Source organism: Saccopteryx bilineata, chromosome 1 (genome assembly GCF_036850765.1).
Source record: "Saccopteryx bilineata isolate mSacBil1 chromosome 1, mSacBil1_pri_phased_curated, whole genome shotgun sequence".
Taxonomy (NCBI): domain Eukaryota; kingdom Metazoa; phylum Chordata; class Mammalia; order Chiroptera; family Emballonuridae; genus Saccopteryx; species Saccopteryx bilineata.
Genome location: NC_089490.1, coordinates 268,137,339 through 268,161,870, shown reverse-complemented (window position 1 = coordinate 268,161,870; position 24,532 = coordinate 268,137,339). Strand labels below are relative to the sequence as shown.

General features: G+C 36.7%; 1 protein-coding gene across 1 annotated transcript in view; it reads left to right on the top strand.

Annotated features, from left to right (window-relative positions):
- The window catches only part of NDUFAF2 (NADH:ubiquinone oxidoreductase complex assembly factor 2), a 162,181-nt gene that overhangs the window by 100,298 nt on the left and 37,351 nt on the right, over positions 1 to 24,532 (top strand). Inside the window, exon 3 of the mRNA XM_066242684.1 lies at positions 17,025 to 17,065. Coding sequence (XP_066098781.1) covers positions 17,025 to 17,065 — 41 coding nt within the window. The remainder of the gene's footprint in view (positions 1 to 17,024; positions 17,066 to 24,532) is intronic.

The window sequence follows — 24,532 nt, the reverse complement described above, 5'->3', positions numbered from 1 at the left end:
AAGAGGACATACAGATGGCCAATAGGCATATGAAAAAATGCTCAACATCAGTAATCATTAGAGAAATGCAAATTAAAACCACAATAAAAAAATTAAATTAAAAAAACTACAATGAGATATCACCTCACACCAGTCAGAATGGCACTCATCAACAAAACAACACAGAATAAGTGCTGGCGAGGATGTGGAGAAAAGGGAACCCTCCTGCACTGCTGGTGGGAATGCAGACTGGTGCAGCCACTGTGGATAACAATATGGAGATTCCTCAAAAAATTAAAAATCGAACTGCCTTTTGACCCAGCTATCCCACTGTTAGGAATATACCCCAAGAACACTATAGCACTGTATGAAAAGAAGAAATGCACCCCCATGTTTATGGCAGCTTGTTCACAATAGCGAAGATCTGGAAACAGCCCAAGTGTCCATCAGAGGACGAGTGGATTAAAAAGCTTTGGAACATATATATACTATGGAATACTACTCAGCCATAAGAAATGATGATATCGGATCATTTACAACAACATGGATGAACCTTGATAACATTATACTGAGCAAAATAAGTAAATCAGAAAAAACTAAGAACTATATGATTCCATACATAGTTGGGACATAAAAATGAGACTCAGAGACATGGACAAGAGTGTGGGGGTTATGGGGGGGGGAGAAGGAGGGGGATGGGGAAGGGGAGGAGCACAAAGAAACCCACTTAGAAGGTGACGAAAGACAGTTGGACTTTGGATGATGGGAATGCAGCATAAGCAAATGGCAAAATAACCTAGAGCTGTTTTCTCTGAACATATGTACCCTGATTTATCAATGTCACCCCATTAAAATTAATAAAAAATATATAAAGAATACATTATATTATACATATAACACAAAATACATGAATCAACTGTTTATGTTATTGGTAAGGTCTCTAGTCAACAATGGATTATTACTAGTTAAGTTTTTAGGAAGTCATTCTTGGCTTCCTTCAAATATTATTCTTGGCTTCTTGACTATGCAAGGCATAAAGTCAGCACACCTAACCCCTGTGTTATTCAAGTGTCAACTGTGGGTGTTATGATAATATTTTGTTTTTTAGATTTTTAAAATCGATTGATATTTGAGAGGTAGGAAAAAAGAGAGAGAGAGAGAGAGAAACATCAATTTGTTGTTCCACTTATTTATTTATGTATGCATTCATTGGTTGATTCTTGTATGTGCCCTCACTGGGGATTGAACTCATAACCTTGGTGTATCAGGATGACCCTATAATCAACTAAACTGCCTGGCCAGGACCTGTGGGTGTTATTTTAAACTACCATGTTTGTGGTGATTTGTTATGCAGCAATAGAAAATTAATATGACACTTGCCTGTGGAGAAAAGTTTTATAGCCATTTTAAAAGCAAGGAGGGCCACAGAAGTGCTGTCACTTGCCCAGGATTGCACAGCCCATTCAAGCCAGGGCTGAAAAGAAGCTAGGGCAGGGATCAGCAAACATTTGCTATAAAGCTCCAGATAGCAAATATTTTAGGCTTTTTGAGCTATGTGGTTGGTTTCTGTAACAACTCCTTAATTCTAATGTTGTAGAACAAAAGTGATATGTAAAGAATGAACTTGCCTGTGTTCCAATAACACTTTATTTATGGACACTAAAAAAAAAAAAAAGCTACTTGATAGTAATTCTTTTTTATTTTATTTTCCTGTAATGTCTTTGCTTGGTTTTAGTACCAGTGTAATGCTGACCTCATGGAATGAGTTTGTACAAATTTCTTCTTCAGTATTCTCTAAGAATTTACATAGAGTTAATGATTACTTTTAAAAATATTTTATAAACTTCACTGGTGAAGCCATCTTGGTCTGAAGTTTTTAACTACAAATTTAGTTTCTTCATTAGATTTAGGATATACATCCAGACCAGGTGGTGACACAGTGGATAGAGCATCAGCCTGGGATGCAGAGGACCCAGGTTTGAAACCCTGAGGTTGCCAGCTTCAGCGTGGGTTCATTAGCTTGAGCGTGGGGTTGCCGGCTTGAGTGTGGGATCATAGACATGACCCCATGGACGCTGGCTTGAGTTTAAGGTCACTGGCTTGAGCAAGGGGTCAGTTGCTCTGCTGTAGCCCCCCAGTCAAGGCACATATGAGAAAGCAATCAATGAACAATAAGATGCTGCAATGGAGATGACGTCAGAGTAATGGCGGAGTAGGAAGCGATACCGATAAATCTCCCCCAAAACTCAACAAGATCTTCAACCAGAAACAGAAAAACCTATACTTGGAGCTTCCAGATTCTTCGCAATACACCCAAAGGTATGATTGAGTGAAAAATTGGCTAAATATATAACCAAACCCCGAAGGAAATAGGGAGTAAGAAATGCTCCGCCTTCCTCACTAACCTAAACAGGGCGGCTTTCTCTGGTAACTGTGAATATAGAAACTGAGGCGGGCAAAGGGGGTGAATAGATCCAGGCCCCCGCAGCAAAAACGGCCGAACCAGGCTGTGGCTCAGAGATCCAAGCCGAGGAAAATCTGATCCTGTGGCAACCCGGGCAATACAAGCTAACACTCGCGCCAAACCCAAACAAAGAAAGACAAGCGGAGTGGCCATTTTACCCGGTCTCCTGGTCGGTGCGCAGTTAGTGGAAGAGAGATTTCTTCCTAAGCCGCGAAAGTGGGTGCCCGTGTTGCCCCACGGAGAGGCAGGGTCAGAGGCCTTTCTGTGGGCTGAGGGCAGAGTCTCTGGGCAGCCCCAGCGCCCTGGGAAAGCCACACACGGGAGGGAGTGAGAACTAATCCCAACGGTGGAGATTTTCCGTGCTGGAGGCTGTTTCACTCAGAGGGAACCACGGCCGGCCTCATATCCTGGTTTGCGCGCGCAGATAAGGAGTGAGCGATTCCTCCGAGTGCCTCGGCAGTGCGCGCCCGTGTTATCGCACAGAGGGGCAGAGTCAGGGGCCTTTGTGTGGGCCAAAGCGGAATCTCGGGCCGCCCCAGCGCCTTGCAAAAGCCGCACACGGGGACGGAGCGAGACTCAATTCCAACGCTGCAACTTTTCCCTGCGGTTGGGGGTTTCACTCAGAGCGTGAGACTGCTGGCCGGATATCCTGGTCGCAGACAGTGAGTGAGAGTTTCCTCCAAGCGCCCAGGAAGTGGGCGCCCGCTTGTGTTACCGGATAGAGTGGCAGAGCCAGAGGTCTTCGAGTGGGCGGAAAGCCCGCCTGATTATGCTGGCAGCTCTGACTGACTGAGCCTTACCCAGAGCCCTGTGCTGAGTGGAAATAGAGTGGGGAGTTGCCAGCAATTTGAGCCTCTTACTATCCAGGCAGAGGCAGCAGCAACCCCATACCTGGACTATCAGGCTACTAATTGAGGAAGGAAAGACTAGGAGAAAGGCTCCAGGAACACAGACTCTCTCACTGTCGGAGCCTATAAATGCTAATGAGCCTCGACTCCCAACGAGAATAAAGCACAATACATGACATTGCCATAGAGACTTATCAACTGCAAACCTCTACCTGAGCGTGCCAAAGGGGCAGAACCCGGGGTACAGAGTCACCGACCAGGAAGAGGGAGAGAAAAGAAAAAGCAAGAAGATAACCTCTCAAAATCAAGAATAATCTGCAGACTTTATAACCTATCCCATTTTATTATATTTGTTCGTTTGTTTCTCTTATCTTCATTCTTGACACTTTTTTTTCCTCCTCCAATTTGGCCGATTAACTCTCTACCGGTCTTACTCTCTCCTCTCCTTGAACTACACTACCCATAAGTGTTACATCTCCCATTATCATTTCTCTTCTCTTCCTTTCTCTCTATGAGGGTTGCACTCCAAAACCCTTAACTCTCTCTCTCTCTCTCCTTTCTTTTTTCTTCTTTTAGTGGTTCCCTCTTTTTTTCTCTCTCTCTCTTTCTTTTCTCCCTCTATATTAGTTTCTTCCTTTCTCCTTTACATCTCCTCTCATTCAAACCTCAATAACAAACAAATTATCTTATCTGGGACTCAAACCTATGTTTGTGGCATTTTGGGGGGTTTTTACTTCACCTTTTTAACTCACTAGCAGTGCTCCCATCCCTGGCTCTCCATATTATCTAGTTCTTGTTCCACTAAATACAATAGTAAGTTTTTAATTTGTCCCCCCATTTTTCCATTTTCCTCTTATTCCTCTCATCATAACTCTTAGAAAACCAACACCTAAAAGCAAATCATTTTATTCTTGACCCAAATTTTTTCCTTATTTGCTTTTTGTGGGTCCATACGCTCTTTTTTTTTTCTTTTTTCTTTTATTTTTTTTCCTTTTTTTTTTTTTTTTTTTTTCTTTCTCTCTTTTTTGCCCCTTTATTACTTTTCCCCAATTCAGGCCCTCCATCACAGGCATTGTTTGTTATAACTCACAGTCCACCACAAGATTTTCTCAAGAAAGAGGGGAGAGGAGAGGAGAGGAAAAAAAGAGGGGGGGAATAATTTCCTTTTTTAAAAATTTTTATTTTATTTTATTTTTCTTTATTTCATTATTAATTTTTTTAAAAAAACAACTCTTTTCGATTTGTTATTTTTTTATTTTTTTTAACTTTTTCTTTATTAAATCTCATTAATACTATCAACAAAACCACCCTCAGATGCCATTAAGGAAGAGAAAATCGAATATCATGGATACAAAAGAAAGAGAGGTAACACAGCTAGATGAGGAAAAATCTATGGAGAAAAAATTTAATATATTGGAAACCTTGGAGCTAAATGACAGAGAATTCAAAATAGAAATCCTAAAAATCCTCCGAGATATACAAGAAAACACAGAAAGGCAATATAGGGAAATCAGAAAACAACTCCATGAACACAAAGAATATATGTCCAAGGAAATTGAAACTATAAAAACAAATCAAACAGAGATGAAAAACTGAATTCACGAGCTGAAAAACGAAGTAACAAGCTTAGCTAATAGAACAGGTCAGATAGAAGAGAGGATTAGTGAAATAGAAGACAAGCAACTTGAGGCACAACAGAGAGAAGAAGAAAGAGACTCAAAAATTTAAAAAAATGAGATAGCCCTACAAGAATTATCTGACTCCATCAAAAAGAATAACATAAGAATAATAGGTATATCAGAGGGAGAAGAGAGAGAAAATGGAATGGAGAACATACTTAAACAAATAATTGATGAGAACTTCCCAAGCCTGTGGAAAGAACTAAAGCCTCAAGTTCAAGAAGCAAACAGAACTCCAAGTTTTCTTAACCCCAACAAACCTACTCCAAGGCATATCATAATGAAATTGACACAAACCAACAGCAAAGAAAAAATTCTCAAGGCAGCCAGGGAAAAGAAGAATACAACATATAAAGGAAGGCCCATTAGATTATCATCAGATTTCTCAGCAGAAACTCTACAAGCTAGAAGAGAGTGGACCCCAATATTTAAAGTCCTGAAAGAGAGGAACTTTCAGCCACGAATACTATACCCATCAAAGCTATCCTTCAAATACGAAGGAGAAATAAAAACACTCACAGATACAGAAAAGATGAGGGAATTTATCATCAGAAAACCCCCACTCCAGGAATTACTAAAGGGGGTTCTCCAATCAGATACAAAGAACAAAAAAAAACAGAGCCACAAGTAAAAGCTCCAAGAAGAACACAATAAAACCAAATTTAAACTGTGACAACAACAAAAAGAAAGAGGGGGAGAAGACGGAGATTAACAGTAGCAAAGGACGACGGAGTGCAAAAGTACTCACAAAATAGTTCGCTACAATGAACAGGGTAGGGACCCTTTTCATTACTCAAAGGTAACCACCATTGAAAAAACCACCACAGAAGCACATGAGATAAAAAAGATAGCAACAGAGGAAAGATGTATGGAATACAACCAAATAAAAACAAAAGATAGAAAAACGAAAGAGAAGGATCAAACAAGACACAAAACTAACAGAAAGCAAGATATAAAATGGCAATAGGGAACTCACAAGTATCAATAATTACACTAAATGTAAATGGATTAAACTCACCAATAAAAAGGCACAGAGTAGCAGAATGAATTAAAAAAGAAAATCCAACTGTATGCTGCCTACAGGAAACTCATCTAAGTAACAAGGATAAAAACAAATTCAAAGTGAAAGGCTGGAAAACAATACTCCAAGCAAATAACATCCAAAAAAAAGCAGGTGTAGCAATACTCATATCGGATAATGCTGACTACAAGACAGGAAAAGTACTTAGAGACAAAAATGGCCATTTCATAATGGCTCAGGGGACACTGAATCAAGAAGACATAACAATTCTTAATATATATGCACCAAACCAAGGAGCACCAAAATATATAAGACAGCTACTTATTGATCTTAAAACAAAAACTGACAAAAATACAATCATACTTGGAGACCTCAATACACCGCTGACGGCTCTAGATCGGTCATCCAAACAGAGAATCAACAAAGACATAGTGGCCTTAAACAAAACACTAGAGCACCTGGATATGATAGACATCTACAGGACATTTCATCCCAAAGTGACTGAGTATACATTTTTCTCCAGTGTACATGGATCGTTCTCAAGAATTGACCATATGTTGGGCCACAAAAACAATATCAGCAAATTCAGAAAAATTGAAGTTGTACCAAGCATATTTTCTGATCATAAAGCCTTGAAACTAGAATTCAACTGCAAAAAAGAGGAAAAAAATCCCACAAAAATGTGGAAACTAAACAACATACTTTTAAAAAATGAATGGGTCAAAGAAGAAATAAGTGCAGAGATCAAAAGATATATACAGACTAATGAAAATGACAATACGACATATCAGAATCTATGGGATGCAGCAAAAGCAGTGATAAGAGGGAAGTTCATATCGCTTCAGGCATATATGAACAAACAAGAGAGAGCCCAAGTGAACCACTTAACTTCCCACCTTAAGGAACTAGAAAAAGAAGAACAAAGACAACCCAAAACCAGCCGAAGAAAGGAGATAATAAAAATCAGAGCAGAAATAAATGAATTAGAGAACAGAAAAACTATAGAAAAAATTAATAGAACAAGGAGCTGGTTCTTTGAAAAGATCAACAAAATTGACAAACCCTTGGCAAGACTTACCAAGGAAAAAAGAGAAAGAACTCATATAAACAAAATCCAAAATGAAAGAGGAGAAATCACCACGGACACCGTAGATATACAAAGAATTATTGTAGAATACTATGAAAAACTTTATGCCACTAAATTCAACAACCTAGAAGAAATGGATAAATTTCTAGAACAATACAACCTTCCTAGACTGAGTCAAGAAGAAGCAGAAAGCCTAAACAGACCTATCAGTAGAGAAGAAATAGAAAAAACCATTAAAAACCTCCCCAAAAATAAAAGTCCAGGCCCTGACGGCTATACCAGCGAATTTTATCAAACATTCAAAGAAGACTTGGTTCCTGTTCTACTCAAAGTCTTCCAAAAAATTGAAGAAGAAGCAATACTTCCAAACACATTTTATGAGGCCAACATAACCCTCATACCAAAACCAGGCAAGGATGGCACAAAAAAAGAAAACTACAGACCAATATCTCTAATGAATACAGATGCTAAAATACTAAACAAAATACTAGCAAATCGAATACAACAACATATTAAAAAAATAATACATCATGATCAAGTGGGATTCATCCCAGAATCTCAAGGATGGTTCAACATACGTAAAACGGTGAATGTAATACACCATATCAACAAAACAAAGAACAAAAACCACATGATCTTATCAATAGACGCAGAAAAGGCTTTCGATAAAATACAACACAATTTTATGTTTAAGACTCTCAACAAAATGGGTATAGAAGGAAAATATCTCAACATGATAAAGGCCATATATGATAAACCATCAGCTAACATCATATTAAATGGCACTAAACTGAAGGCTTTCCCCCTTAAATCAGGAACAAGACAGGGTTGTCCACTCTCTCCACTCTTATTTAATGTGGTACTAGAGGTTCTAGCCAGAGCAATCAGACAAGACAAAGAAATAAAAGGCATCCATATCGGAAAAGAAGAAGTAAAGGTATCACTTTTTGCAGATGATATGATCCTATACATCGAAAACCCCAAAGAATCCACAAAAAGACTACTAGAAACAATAAGCCAATACAGTAAGGTCGCAGGATACAAAATTAACATACAGAAGTCAATAGCCTTTCTATATGCCAACAATGAAACAACTGAGAAGGAACTCAAAAGAATAATCCCCTTCACGATTGCAACAAAAAAAATAAAATACTTAGGAATAAACATAACAAAGAATGTAAAGGACTTATATAATGAAAACTATAAACCATTGTTAAGGGAAATCGAAAAAGATATAATGAGATGGAAGAATATACCTTGTTCTTGGCTAGGAAGAATAAATATAATCAAGATGGCTATATTACCCAAAGCAATATACAAATTTAATGCAATTCCCATCAAAATTCCAATGACATTTTTTAAAGAAATAGAGCAAAAAATCATCAGATTTATATGGAACTATAAAAAACCCCGAATAGCCAAAGCAATCCTAAAGAAAAAGAATGAAGCTGGGGGCATAACAATACCTGACTTCAAACTCTATTATAGGGCCACGACAATCAAAACAGCATGGTATTGGCAGAAAAATAGACACTCAGACCAATGGAACAGAATAGAAAGTCCAGAAATAAAACCACATATATATAGTCAAATAATTTTTGATAAAGGGGCCAACAACACACAATGGAGAAAAGAAAGCCTCTTCAATAAATGGTGCTGGGAAAACTGGAAAGCCACATGCAAAAGAATGAAACTGGACTACAGTCTCTCCCCCTGTACAAAAATTAACTCAAAATGGATCAAAGATCTAAACATAAGACCTGAAACAATTAAGTACATAGAAGAAGACATAGGTACTCAACTCATGGACCTGGGTTTTAAAGAGCATTTTATGAATTTGACTCCAATGGCAAGAGAAGTGAAGGCAAAAATTAATGAATGGGACTACATCAGACTAAGAAGTTTTTGCTCAGCAAGGGAAACTGATAACAAAATAAACAGAAAGCCAACTAAATGGGAAATGATATTTTCAAACAACAGCTCAGATAAGGGCCTAATATCCAAAATATACAAAGAACTCATAAAACTCAACAACAAACAAACAAACAATCCAATAAAAAAATGGGAAGAGGATATGAATAGACACTTCTCCCAGGAAGAAATACAAATGGCCAACAGATATATGAAAAGATGCTCATCTTCTTTAGCTATTAGAGAAATGCAAATCAAAACGGCAATGAGATACCACCTCACACCTGTTCGATTAGCTGTTATTAGCAAGTCAGGTAATAGCAAATGTTGGAGAGGCTGTGGAGAAAAAGGAACCCTCATCCACTGTTGGTGGGAATGTAAAGTAGTACAACCATTATGGAAGAAAGTATGGTGGTTCCTCAAAAAACTGAAAATAGAACTACCTTATGACCCAGCAATCCCTCTACTGGGTATATATCCCCAAAACTCAGAAACATTGATACGTAAAGACACATGCAGCCCCATGTTTATTGCAGCATTGTTCACAGTGGCCAGGACATGGAAACAACCAAAAAGCCCATCAATAGATGACTGGATAAAGAAGATGTGGCACATATACACTATGGAATACTACTCAGCCATAAGAAATGATGACATCGGAACATTTACAGCAAAATGGTGGGATCTTGATAACATGATACGAAGCGAAATAAGTAAATCAGAGAAAAACAGGAACTGTATTATTCCATACGTAGGTGGGACATAATAGTGAAACTAAGAGACATTGATAAGAGTGTGGTGGTTACGGGGGGGGGGAGGGGGGAATGGGAGAGGGATAGGGGGTGGGAGGGGCACAAAGAAAACAAGATAGAAGGTGACAGAGGACAATCTGACTTTGGGTGGTGGGTATGCAACATAATTGAACGACAAGATAACCTGGACTTGTTATCTTTGAATATATGTATCCTGATTTATTGATGTCACCCCATTAAAAAAATAAAATTATATTAAAAAAAAAAAAGATGCTGCAATGAAGAATTAATGCTTCTCATCTCTCTCCCTTCCTGTCTGTTCCTGTCTGTCCTTCTTTCTGTCTCTCTCTCGCTAAAAAAGTTTTAAAAAAAGATTTAGGATATACAGGTTACCTATTTCTTCTTGCAAGATCTTTGGTAGGTTGTATCTTTCAAAGAATCTGTTCATTTTATCTAAGTTTCCAAATTTCTTGGCATAAAACTGACCATAATATTGAAATATTTTTAATATCTTTAGAATATGTAGTGATGTTGCCTCTCTACATTCCTAGTTGTTATGGCTGAATTATATTCCCCCAAATTCTATATTAAAGTCTTAACCCACAGTACCCCGGAAAGAGTTTAAAGACTGTTTTTGGAGATAAGGTCTCTTAAGACATAATTGTTAAAATAATTGGGTCTTCAGGGTGAAACTTAATCCAATATGATTGGTGTCCTTATTAGAAGAGGCTTTTAGGACACACATCTACAGAGGGAAGACTGAGTGAAGACACAGAAAAGGCAGCCATCTAAAATCTGAGGAGGGAAGCCTCAGAAAAAAACCAACCTTGCCAACTACTTCATCTCAGATGTCTAGCTTCCAGAATTGCAGTAATAATAATAATAATAATAATTATTATTATTATTATTTTTGTTGTTGTTGATTAAGCCACCCACTCTGTGGTGCTTTGAAATGGCAGCCCAAGCAAACTAATTCATTACTGAGTATTGTTTACATTTAATTTTATCTTCCTTTGTAGGTTATTAGGTATATCTATTTGTTTTGTTATTTTAGTATCTGCTTTAGATTTTATAGACTACATCCTCAACATATCTCAACATATCAGAATCTTTATGTGATTATTCCTCTTCTTATAGAGTATAATAATCTTATAAAAGCATATCACCATTTTTCCCTTCTACTATTTCTGTTGTTATTGTCATATAGTTTAGTTCTACATGTGTTACAAATTACACACTACATTGTTATTGTTATTAAACAGTAAATTTGCACTTAAAGAGATTTAATTAATTAGAAAAATAGGACATATTTATCCATATTGTTACCATTTGTAATGCTCTTTATTCCTTTTTTAGATCCAGATTTCCATCTGGAGTCATTTTCCTTTAATCTAACCTACAAGGTTTCCTTTAACATTTCTTTAAATGTAAGTCTGCTGGTGTTGAGTTCTTTCTTCTTTGATATGTCTGCGATATATTTTAAAAGAGATTTCTCTTGGTAAAGTATTCTAGGTTGATAGTATTTTTTTTCTTTCAGTAGTTTAAAAATATTTTTCTTTACATAGTTTCTCTTGAGAAATATATTGTCATGCTTATCTTTATCCCTCTGTATGTAATGTATATTTTCTTCTTTGACTGTTTTAAAGTTTTATCCTTTTTAATTGCCTTTGAGCAATTTAATTATGATGTAGCATAATGGAATAGTTTGTGCCTAAAGTTTCTTGAGTTTTTTAGACCTGTGGATTTATAGTTTCCATCAAATTTAGAAAAATTTTGCTATTATTTCTTCAATTTTTTTTCTGTGTCCTTCTCTGTTTTCTATTTTAGTAACTCCATTTATAATTTTAGGCTGCTCAAGTTGTCTCATAGCTCACAAATGCTCTGTTCATTTGTGGAGACTTTTTTTCTCTTTGGTTCATTTTGTATAGTTTTTCCTGATGTATCTTCAAGTCTATTAATTTTTCTTTTACAATGTCAAATTTCTATTAATCCATTGGGAGTATTTTTCATTTTAGAGGTTGTAGTTTTCATCTCTACAATGTTGATGTGGGTCTGTGTTATATCTTCCAGATCTCTTTTGTCTTTCCTGTAGCTTCTGAACATATAGAGTTCATTATAACTTTTAATATTCTTGTCTACTAATTCTACCACTTGTGTTTGTTTTCAGTTAGCTGATTCTTTTCTCCTCAATATGGAAAGTATTTTGCTGCTTCTTTGTTTGCTCAGCAATTTCTGATTGGATATCAGACATTTCAAATTTTTGCCTGGTTATATACTGAATATTTTTGTATTCATATACATATGTATATATATATATGTATATATATATATATATATATTTTGAGCATTTTTACAAGACATAGTTAAATTTCTTGGAAACAATTTGATCCTTTCAGGGTTTATTTTTTTTTTTAAGATTCGTCAGGTGGACCCTGGCTGGGTAATTCAGTTGTTTGGAGCATCATCATGATACACCAAGGTTATGGGTTGGATCTTCGATCAGGGCACATACAGGAACCAAACAATGAATGCATGGATGGGTGGAACAAATTGGTGTTTCTCTCTCTTTCTCCTTTTTTTCTCCCCTTACTCTAAATTAATAAATAAAAACGTTTTTGAGATTTGTCAGGTGAACTGGAGCAGAGTTTAATCTAAGACTAATAATTCTGCACTGTTAATGCAAGTAATCAATCATGTAATCACATACATCCCACATCTTTGCCATATTTTCATAGTTAGAAGTAAGTTACAGGGGGTTACGCCTTTACTCAAAGGAAGAGATCACACAAAGCTAAACACTAAGCGGAGGGGTGTTTAACACCCCTAAACACTTGTGGAGGCTACCTTAAGAGTCTGTGCTTTACATTCAGTATGAATGACCTTAAGAACAATATGTTGAGTAAAATAAGCTCGATGCCAAAGAGTACATACTGTCAGATTTCATTTATAAGAAATTGTAGATAAGGCAAAACTCATCAATAGTGGCAGAAAGTAAATCACTCATTTGGAGCTGTGGGTAGGTTAGGGTGGGTTTTGCATATGGTTAGAAAGTAGGGAACTTCTGGGGGTGATGGCTCTGTATACTGATTGTACTGCTGATCACAAGGTTGTACATTTGTCAGAACTCGTGGAATTGCATACTTAAAATGGTTTCTCTGTATTATATATAAATTGTATCTCAATAAAGTTAATTTTTAAAAAAGGACAGTAATAGCCTTGAGCTATTACAAAATTTGTAACTTAAATGTGCCAACTAAATCTAATAATATCCTTAAGATATGCTTAAGGGTCAGTAATCAAAATGACTCATTCCATAATATAGCATTTGAAGAATTTTCACAATTAAAAAATGTGAATTTTTTATATTATAGTTCTTTATGATATGTCAACACTCAGAACAGACACAGATAATTTTTTTTAAAAGATGAGGCTTTATTATGATGTCTTTTCCTTAAGTGAAGTAAACACTTATTTCTAATGTATCTTTTGAATGCAGACTGTTGATAACCTTTCTACAATTTTAGTTCTGAATGGTTACCTTACTGAATCTCATTTACATTAACCCCTGTTGGCAATGCTTCTAAAAAGTATGTTAGCTATTTTGAGTGCCTTTGGAGATTTATAGAATGTATGCTTCATGAAGTATTTTCTTGCCTGCTTCTTTTACTTTCTTTTAGTTATTAATGGGAGCTTTAATTTGCTTGCTCACTTTTGTGCTCATTATAATGTGTTATGTTCTAATAAAAATATTAAAGTTCAATGAAAATATTATGCATACTGATGAGAATGCAAAGGAACACTGATGAAGGAATGTTAGACTCTTAAGGTGTAAACTGTCCAGTTACCTTGCTACATTCTGTTCAAACAATGGTGACATTATAATAAAGACTGATACAGAACCCACCATACAGGTATAATTAGCAATGGCAAAATTATTATATAATTTATAATTGGATAGATGTTCAGCTCCAGATTATTGTGAAGTAAAAAAAGAAATGTAATGCTTATTTTTATTCTTTCCTCCTAAATTTTGCCAGCCTTCAGCAGCCTTTGTCGTATGGAGTGGGAAACTAGGGATGATTATGTAAATGAGTGGTCAGTTGTAAACCTTTATTTGATGCATAACAAAGAAGGGATATCAACCATCATTCCAAGAAGACATTTTAAGTATCTGGTCATTGTAGAATCATAAATATACAAAATTATTTTAGCAATTGCATTTATCTAGATTAAAGATATTTCTTCCGTCAGCCATCAAAACAGAGCTAGGCCTGGCCAGATAGCTCAATTAGAGCATTGTTCTGAAACGCAGAGGTTGCTGGTTTGATCCCTGGTCAGAGCACATACAGATTGATATTCCTTTCTCTCTCTCTCTCTCTCTCTCTCCCTTCCTCTCTTTCTTTAAAAATCAATAAAATAAATATTTTTTAAAAATATTAATGTCCTTTAAAAAATAAAGAAAGAAAAGCTAATGGAAAATCCTGTATCGTTACTTAGAGAATAGTGAATGTCTCATGAGAGTGAATAGTCTAGGAAGTACTTAATACATATCTGAGTTATATTACATTCTCACATCTATAAATGAATTTTATGAACTTACCCAAAACCAGTAAGCTTTAGAAAACACATATCAGATTTTCCTTGATCTATTAATTAATCTACCTTAGGATTTAAAAAAATTATTTAGATTCTATTGAAGTGTTTTTGTTTTTCCAACCTCTTTTTTTTTTTTAAGATTTTATTTATTGATTTCACAGAGAGGAGAAAGTGAGAAAGGGGGCGGAGGGGGCAGTGAGTGGGAAGCATCAAATTGTGGTAGTTGCTTCTTGTATATGCCTTGATCCATCAGGCCCAGGGTTTCAAGCCCGCAACCTCAGCATTCCAGGTCAGTGCTTTATCCACAGCACCACCACAGGTCAGGCTGTTTATCCAACCTTTAAAAAAACTGAAAATGTTGTTTACAGATTCATCAGTTAGGCAAATTGTTGTTTTAGTTGTTTTTCTCATGCTGATAATAAGTGTGCACTGTGCCATTTTACTTTGTCTCCATGATCTAAACAACAGTATGTATTCGTAGACTCTAGAATTCATGATGATAATCACTAGTAAAAAGTGTACTATTTAATAATAATTTTTATTTTAGGTAATATGAAAGTGTTTTGAATCAAGATATACAGTTGTTGATAAAATTATACTTAATGGTAGCCCTAGCACAGGGGGTGGCAAACATTTTCTTTAAAGGGCCAGATGGTAATTATTTTAGGCTTTGTGGGCCATGCTGTTGGTTACAAATACTCAACTCTGCTGTTGTAGCACAAAGGTAGCCATAAACAATATGTAAACAAATAAGTGTGGCTGTGCTCCAATAAAACCTTTTTTATGGACACTGAAATTTGAATTCTATGAAAATTTTCATGTGTTATGAAATCCTGTTCCTCACTAGCTGAACTTGGCTTGTGGGCAATCGTTTGCCAACCCCAGCCCTACCAGTTGATTTTTCTGAATTAAGTTTTAAATCTAGATTAAAACTGAAGATTTACTGATTAAACATTTTAGAGTTATATGGCTCATGTTGAATTATTTAAAAGAAGCCTCTTTTATAGAAGAAATACCTATAAATATAGATTAGTAAGTTTTATTTTGACCACAAAGAGCCCAGGATTTCAAGCCGACGACCTCAGCGTTCGAGGTCAATACTTGACCCACTGTGCCACCACAGGCCAGGCTGTCTTCCCAACCTAAATCAGAGGCAGCGGGAAAGTTCTGTAAACCACTTCTTCCCTGATTGCACAGAGGAATTCTGCTGTTATTAACCTGGATTTTCTAATACAAGTCGAAATCCCATTAAAACAAATACTGTGATAGTGGAATTATTTTATAGTGGAAGTATTCATTAACAGCTGTATTATATACCAACTCTTTCAAGGCATTGAGGTGGTAGAAAAATAATCTCCCACAGAGCCATCCTGCCCTTGACAACCTCACAACCTAACAAGGAATATAAAACCTGTGCAAGTTGTGACTAGTAGTGGACCAGTTCAGAAGCTAACAAGAAAAACAGTGCAGAAAAGAATAACACGAGTAGGAGTTCAGAAACAGGAGTAGAGAAGGCAAAACACTGGGGCTGTATTAAAACTATATGCATGGGATCAGTACAAGAGAGACAGAGCGGGGAGAAATAACCAATTGCAGGCTCACAGTTCATTGTTGCTATTCTGCATTCCAGTTCCTTAAGATTAGATCTCCTTAGACTTCAGGTTTCCCACATGTGGGATTCTCCTTAGCATCTTTCAGGGAACATACATTTGTGTACTGCATATACTTGGCACTAAGTAAGTGCTGCTGAGAGAATGAAGTAAAGAAAAAGTCTTAGAGGTTTACTTCTACTATCTTTTTTGTTTTAAATTTTTAAGTATTTCACTTTGAAATGTCTTGTTCTTAGTGTTGTTGTTATTAGAGGAAGGTAAATAGCCAACTGAAAGTCAGTATCCCTTTCTCTCACCTACTATTCTTTCAAATTTAATCCACAGCAATCTCTTCTGGAAAAAGTTGATTACTATTTTTAACACTTTCCAAATTTGCTTTTAGTAGCCATCTAATGCACTACGTTTTTTATGCTCTTCTCAGACCCTCCTCTCTGCTGTCAGTGATTTTGATACACTCCCACAGAGGCAACCCACTCCCTTCCTGTTGCTGTAAAGCATCTAGTGTAGTGCTCAGTACCCACTAACATTCAACAAATCTGGGCCTTTCTAGTCTGCAGCGCATCTCCAGACTGTTAGACTTAAGACCTGATGATACCGACCATCTGCTTGCTAGAGCAGATCAGAAGAGAAATCTCTGTGAAATAAAACTTTCTATGTGCCTTCCTTTATAAATTGAGCAATAACTAATTTAAATTTTTAGGGTAATATACTTTTGATATTGCCTTGAATTTTACTGAATTGTGACTTGGCATATATCTGATACATACAAAATTTGAATTCAGATGATTATATGAGGTACGATTTTAGATATGAAAATGTCCCCTTTTTATCCTCCCAAACTTTGCATCTTTTCATGACACAGATCACCTTCTGACATCACATGTCTTTGTATTTTTTTTATACTCCCTTCACTAGTGCCTACACCACAGGAGAGAGGGAGTTCATATTTGGTTCTCTGTTTTATCTTCAGTGGCTAAAACAATATGTAACAGTTGATCAATAAATATATGTTTTATGCATGAATGAATAAAAAATTGGTACAAGTTATAGAAAACTTAAATTAATTTTTTTTTCTAGCTTGGATTAGAAGAACAAGGAAAATTCCACCCACCATGGAGGTAAGAATACACAAGAAAAACACTCAAATAGCATGAGTTTATAATGTTGTGTTTCTCAGTCGGGAATTTGTACTCCCAGAGATACATGAAGTCTCAGAATAAATATGATGCATCTTACCAAAGTGTTGATTTTGTTCCACAGAAAATAATTTAAGACTTTTTTATTGATATAGTAAAATAAATACATAAATTATGGAATATAACAAAATCAATATGAATTTTAAAGTAAAATACTAAAACTTTAAAACATTTTTAGAAAGTTTGGGCTTACAGCAGTTTGCATCAGAACGTCCCCCCTGCCCCCAAAAGCTCTCCATTCTGATACTGATGCTTTGGTGGAGAGTTTGAGAAACACTGAATATCTTGGTCCCATCCAAATCATGCTCTGCTTATTTGCCCTTCTTTTATATAAAACTTAAAATTTCATAATTTTATGTAAATTTAACTCTATTGAGTACCCAAAGAAACTTTAAAATATACAATAAGATTATAACACATAGCACTCAGTAATTACTAGTTGAATTGTGTTTTTATTTAAGACTTTTAAAACATAGTTTTGGTAGTATGCAGAATTAAAAACATAGCAATGCTGTAGTATATGTGTCCTTAAAATGTGTTTATTTTATAATTTTTATTTTAAAACAATAGCATAGAGTATTATAAAATATTTTGTAAGAAATAAATGTATTTCATAAAAGGAAAGTTTCTAAAATCACTAGTATATGCCTATTCCTTTTCTTCTACTATTTAGGACTTCCCTCCTTTTTTTTTTTCCTCCTTTTTTCTTCTCCTATTCTCTTACTACTACAAACTCTTATGACAACATAGATGAGCTTCAACACTCAGGCCCCACTTGCTGAGAATTGGGGTATTCCAGGGAAGAACTTCTAATGACCCATAAATTGATATACCTATCTTGACTCCATTCCTCCTATACTGACCACATCAATGTTTGTCTGGCCAAGGTCTGAGTGAGCACATCTCTAAGCCCATCTCTAGCTTTGTATGTTGCTCCACTTTGGCCCTGTTTTACTCTTTAAAGACTCTTCTCTCTAATGTCAGTGAACCTTGGAATAAAAGGGGGAAAAGTCAGTGTGATCCATGATTTAGAAATATCACCAGTGCTTTACATTGGTAGGATGGATTGAGGAGACCTGACTCACCTTCTCTTGGTCGTAATAAGAGCTACTACTCTCAGAGTAAAAGTGTTTCTTCTATCCTCAGAACTTTGAAAGCCTTCTTCTCTGGAAACATTGATGTGCAAAGTGATTAGATAGAGGCTTTTGCAATAATCAGTTCTAAGGCACCACCCTTGTAAATTTTAGGTAATCCAGCATCTCGAGCTCCAATCAGAAGAGGGAGTCCAAGTCATTTTATCCATGCTCATATTCTCGAATATCTAAAAAAGAAGCCTCTCTTCTTTTCTAATATACTATTAATTGCATCATTCTCTAAGCTTTTCTGTACCCTACCCAGCACACATGTGTATGCATGCATGCGTACGCACATACACACACCTTTCCCTCCTTCCTGACTCTTTCCATTGTGTTTCAGGAATTTCTGTTTCTTTATTTGCAAATTACCCTTCACCTTTAATATTGCCCTAGAAACTCTCTACCACATAGCCTACTCAGAAATCTGTCTACGTCTGAAAGATCCCCTTTCCTTGAGGTGACTTGTGCTCATTTCCCGCAGCCCACACAAAGAAATGAGTTCAACTGCTCTTACCATCCCCCAGTCCTTTTCAAAATATTCTTCTATTTTGTGGGCCCAGGGGAGTGTAGGACCTTTGTAATGCAAGTATATTTCTTTCTACTTGTTTGTCACTTTTATCTTTGCTTACCTCTACGCCACCCTCCCACACTGATGGCAGAGATTAGAACCAGACATACAGACCTCTCCCTTCAGTGTCTTCCTAGTCTTAGCTGTTCAGTCTTTTTTTTACTTCATCCACACTAGTATCCCTACCTCAAGTCAACAACCACGTTTATAGCCATGCCTTAGTTCTTATTATCTCCAAACACTATTCTACCACTAATACTTGTAGACTCTTTAGTCAGAGATTCTAGGTGTGTCATATTAAGGGGAAAAACCCTATTTAAAGTAAAATAAGACATGCATACAGAAAAAACACAATAGTTTAATGTATAGCTTAATGAGTTATTTTGTAAGATGAATTATTCCCCCAAAGTGAGGAAATAGAACTTTGCCAGCTGCTCCAGAATCACGTGCCCCATCTCAATACAACCACCTCTATCCCCACAAAAGCAACCCTGAACCTGACTTCTGTGGAAAATGGATCCCTACCCCACAGCTTGCAGTATCACTTTGGGGAATAGAGTGGAAATGGATAAGAAAATTGTGATATGTTCATGTACTGGGTTTTAGCATGAATGAACTAGAGCTGCTTTCTCAGAAACATGATATTGAGCAAAAAAGAGCATGTTTCATAAGATTTCGTACAGTATGATGCCATGTATATGAAGTTTGAATGCAGGGAAAAATGGACTTCCAAGTAAAATTAGTTAAGTTAAACACATGAGTTCACTGTCTCGTCAAGCCTAATGAGAATGACAATAAAGAGAGTTATTTGAAAAAACATAAACCTACAAGGTCAAGAAATACTGAAGAGGCAAAACAGCAACAATGCTTTGGAAGCTGGAAAGCAGTTGAACAAGTGACAACAGATTTAGCAACACTGAGAAGAATAACTCCTAATCTCGCAGAAGGAAAAAGCCCAGAATTAACCCAATTTAAACTGCAAAACCCCAGAATGCTTACTAATTGGCAATGCCAGGAAACTGAAAGTGGAGTTGAGGATTGTGCTAAAATCAATAACCTGGCTAAAAATCTGTTTAAGAAGCAATTAGATGCTTCAATAAATTTAGAGAAATCATTAGTGGGTACTAAAACCATTCCGTCAAATTTTGTTAGGGAACAGGATATTTACATGGTATCGAGGTAGCTCACTGCAAATTACTTATTAATTATTGATACAATACAGTGGGTAAAAAGGTACCTTTATGGTAGACAAATCTAGAGCATGCCACCTTAGCCAGGTGGTTAAAAGTTATACCAAGTAGGACTGATTTTACATCATGTATACCTCCTTGTATAATGCACTGAGAATAAGGCATTACTTATGTAGTACTTCTTAAATTACACAATCTATTTGAATCATGAAGAAACAACCAGAAAACCTAAATGGGTACATATTTCATGAAACACCAGACTGGTCATGTCAGTGTTGTGAATAACAAAGACAGAATGATCAACATGACAACTAAATGTAGCACTTTATCCTGAATTGGCTAAAGTCTTAACAGTAAAGGACAGTATTGGGTAGTTGGTGAAGTTTGAACATGAACCATATATTAAAGAATAGCACTTTAGATAGATAAAGATTATCAATGTTAAACCTGAAGAAAAAGAAAAGGATGCTGTTAAATTCCTTTTATAAAAGTCTGAAAACTAGACAACTTCTCTAACTAGCTGAACTTTATTTATGGGAAAGAGGAAAAAAACAGTCTGTTTTCCAGACAAATTTTAAGCAAGGGGTATTATTCTGAAAACAGAGGAATTAAGTGAACACATACCGTACATACTGAACATATCAAATGAGGTTGAATTATAGATAAGTACATGGAAAATAAACAGAATTTATTTATTATCTCCAAGGAAAACAAAACTTGGGTTGCAAAAGAAAAGTAATCCTGGTATACTAGATAACTCCCTTGTGAACAGTGTTTACTAATTATAAATATTAAATATTGATCTACTACTATATTGAGAGTATTAGGCCACAAGAATGATGGGCAAAGTCTACTTTTTTTGTGTGTGTGTGTATTTTTTTCTGAAGTGTGAAGCAGGGAGGGAGAGAGACAGACTCCTGCATGTGCCCAACCAGGATCCACCCGGCATGCCCACCAGGCGGCGATGCTCTGCCCATCTAGGGAGTTGCTCTGTTGCTACCCAAGCCATTCTAGCACCTGAGGCAGAGGCCATGGAGCCACCGTCAGCATCCAGGCCAGTTTTGCTCCAATGGAGCCTTGGCTGTGGGAGGGGAAGAGAGAGATAGAGAGAAAGGAGAGAGAGAAGGGTGGAAAAACAGATGGGCACCTCTCCTGTGTGCCCTGGCCAGGAATCGAACCTAGGACATCCACACACCCGGGCCGGCGTTCTACCACTAAGCCAACTGGCCAGGGTTAAAGTCTTCAATTTTAATAATAAGAGGTTAATAGACAATGTTTAAAACTGAAAAATAAAGAATAACATTAGGAATGTTATTTAGATATTATGGAGAGGTTAGTCTGCTTTATAGTTGTCAAACAATTTTGTGGATCCCTGGTTTGGCTGTACTATAATATATATATTAGCTAAAAGAATATAAAGTAGTTTTTTTCTGGAAAGAAGGAAATATCTTTCATTAAAAGCCTTTTAAAATGATCTGGGCTTATAAACTATATGAATATATAACTTTGATTTATAGAAGGGTTTCTAAAAATGCATATGCAATTCAGTAGAGTGGTTTTCAATTTTTTTACTCTTGGGAACCAGTGAAAATAGGAAAATTATTTCAGGGACCACCAAGGCAGAAGTCAATATTTATTTGTTTGTTTATTTATTTGTTTATTTATTTAGTGAGAGACAGGGAGGCAGAGACAGACTCCTCCTGCATGCACCACACTGGGATCCATCCAGCAAGCCCCCTACTTGACAATGCTCTGCCTGTCTGGGCTACTGCTCTGTTGCTCAGCAACCAAGCTATTTTAGCGCCTGAGGCAAAGCCATGGAGCCATCCTCAGTGCCTGGACCAGTTTTGCTTTAACCATTCAAGCCATGGCTGTGAGAGAGGGAGAGATGAGGGGAAGAGGAGGGGTGGAGAAGCAGATAGTTGCTTCTCCTCTGTGCCTTGACTGGGAATCAAACCTGGAACTTCCACATGCTGGGCCAATGCTCTATCACTGCTCTACCAGGGCTGCAGATGTCACTCTGAGCATAAGTGAATTCAGCTAAGATCATTGGGTCTATTATCTTCATACAACATCAAGGTGGTTAACTCTTTCGTGAACAGGCACAAAATTTCTGGTGGACCTCTTTGCGGACCAGTGGTTGAAAAATACTGCTGAAGGATGGGAAAATTTTTCTTTAAAGCACCAGATGGTAAATATTTCTGGCATTATGAGACAAAGTCTCTGTTGCACCTATTTAACTCTGCCATTGCAGTGTCAAAGCAGTTATATATAGTATGGGAACAAGTGTCCAATATAATTTTACTTACAAAAAAACAGGTGGCAGATAGAGCCTAGTTTGCTAACCCCTGCTCTTGATGGGGATACTTGTACCACTGGGTACATAAAGACTTTCTATGGGATATACAGGTATGGATAGCTCTAAAGAATTCATTTCCATATTCACTTTTTCCATATGTAGTTTTCCTAAAAATAATCTGTGTGAGAACCCCCTTCTGGTCTGCCAGTTCTCTTTCTGACTTATTTCATAATCATCTGTCTTCCACTTTTCAAAAGAAAACCTTATCTCTTGTCCATATTAAATCTTACTATGGTGCATTGCCTTGGGGTTTAAAAATCTCCAGGGCACCAAAACAAAGAGACTACTGGAGAGTGAATCTCTCCTGAGGGAGAGTCCCTTGAGAGCAAAGCAGAGAAAACTTCAATAAAAATTATTTAAGGGGCAACACATTCTTTCATCCAGGCGACAAGCTGATGCAAGGCTCCAAACCTTATAGTTTCTCTTTCTAGCTAGCGAGCTTGCTGTCCATTTATCTATACTAAAATTAAAATTCACCAAATGAGAAAGTTGTCATGGGGACACATAATAACATGTTTATTTGAATTTAAAAATTAAGTTAGACTTTTTCTGACACAGTAAGTTAGATTTGGCTGATTGGGTTTGACAGTGAGGACTGGCTTTGCCAATTAAATTATATGGTTATGTTTTCCATAAATTGAATAAGCGAAACTGAAGCTCCAAGGCTTTGACAAAACATGTTTAAAACATGCATTCAATATGTAATAAACTAGAAAATACATCCTTTGCCATTATTTAAATGTCAACTAAAATATGCAATGAGGTGCCTAGTTTTCAGAAGTTTTAGGAAATAAGTGTGCAAAAAAACTTAGAAAGCCACTTCTTATATTGTTTGTGGATATATAAAGATGCAGTGAAAGTATAAAAAGATGCATGAAAATTATAGACAAGAAATTTAGAGTGATTATTTCCTCTGGAGAAGGAGAATGTGAGAGGGTGGGGTCACAGAGTTTTACTGGCTATATCTTCAGTGTTTTGGTCATATCTGTACTGTTTTATTTATTAAGGTGAATGGTGGGTCTTATCTTTAGTGTTTTGGTTAGATCTGTAGTTTTGGAAGATCTTTACCTCTTTAGTTGGTGGTGGGCAGACGGGTATATATTAGCTATATTAATTTATATACATGAAATTTTTTGCTTGTTTGTTTTACTGGGACAGAGAGAGAGTCAGAGAGAGGGATATACAGGGACAGACAGACAGGAATGAAGAGAGATGAGAAGCACCAATCATCAGTTTTTTGTTGCGAGACCTTAGCTGTTCATTGATTGCTTTCTCATATGTGCCTTGAACGCGGGCCTTCAGCAGATCGAGTAACCCCTTGCTCGTGCCAGCGACCTTGGGTCCAAGCTGGTGAGCTTTTGCTCAAACCAAGTGAACCCGTGCTCAAGCTGGTGACCTCGGGGTCCCGAACCTGGGTCCTCTGCGTACCAGTCCAACGCTCTATCCACTGTGCCACTGCCTGGTCAGGCGAAATATTTTCTTTTAAAAGAATACAATTAAATCTTATAATTATACATATTAAATCTTATAAACATACATTTTAAGAAAAATAAGATATTCAGGCCCTGGGTGGTGGCTCAGTGGATTGAGCGTAGGCCCAGCATATGGACATCCCAGGTTTGATTCCCAGTCAGGGCACACAGGAGAAGCAACCATCTGCTTTTTCCCCCCTTCACCCCTTTTCTCCCTCTTCCTCCCCCACAGCCAGTGGCTTGATTGGTTTGAGTGTGGCCCCCAGCACTGAGGATAGCTCTATTGGAGTGCATCAGCCTTAGGTGCTAAAAGTAGCTTGATACTCAAGCATTGGCCCCAGATAGGGCTGCCAGGTGGATCCCAGTCGGGGCACATGTGGGAGTCTGCCTCACTATCTCCCTTCCTCTCATCTTAAAAAATAAAATAAATTTTAAAATAAGATATTCAAAATAAACAGAAAAATGAAGTATCTGATATTCTAAAATGTCAAGGACACTTAAGGAATTATCATAGCAATACGCATAAGAAACAGTCATGTGGTGGCCCAGCTTTTGGCATTTCTCTTTAAAGCCCTGATGCTTATATAGTTTTATTACTCATTTAGTTACTTCTTAAGCACCTGGTATGTGCTTAATAACCAACATAATTTCTTTGTAGACTTCT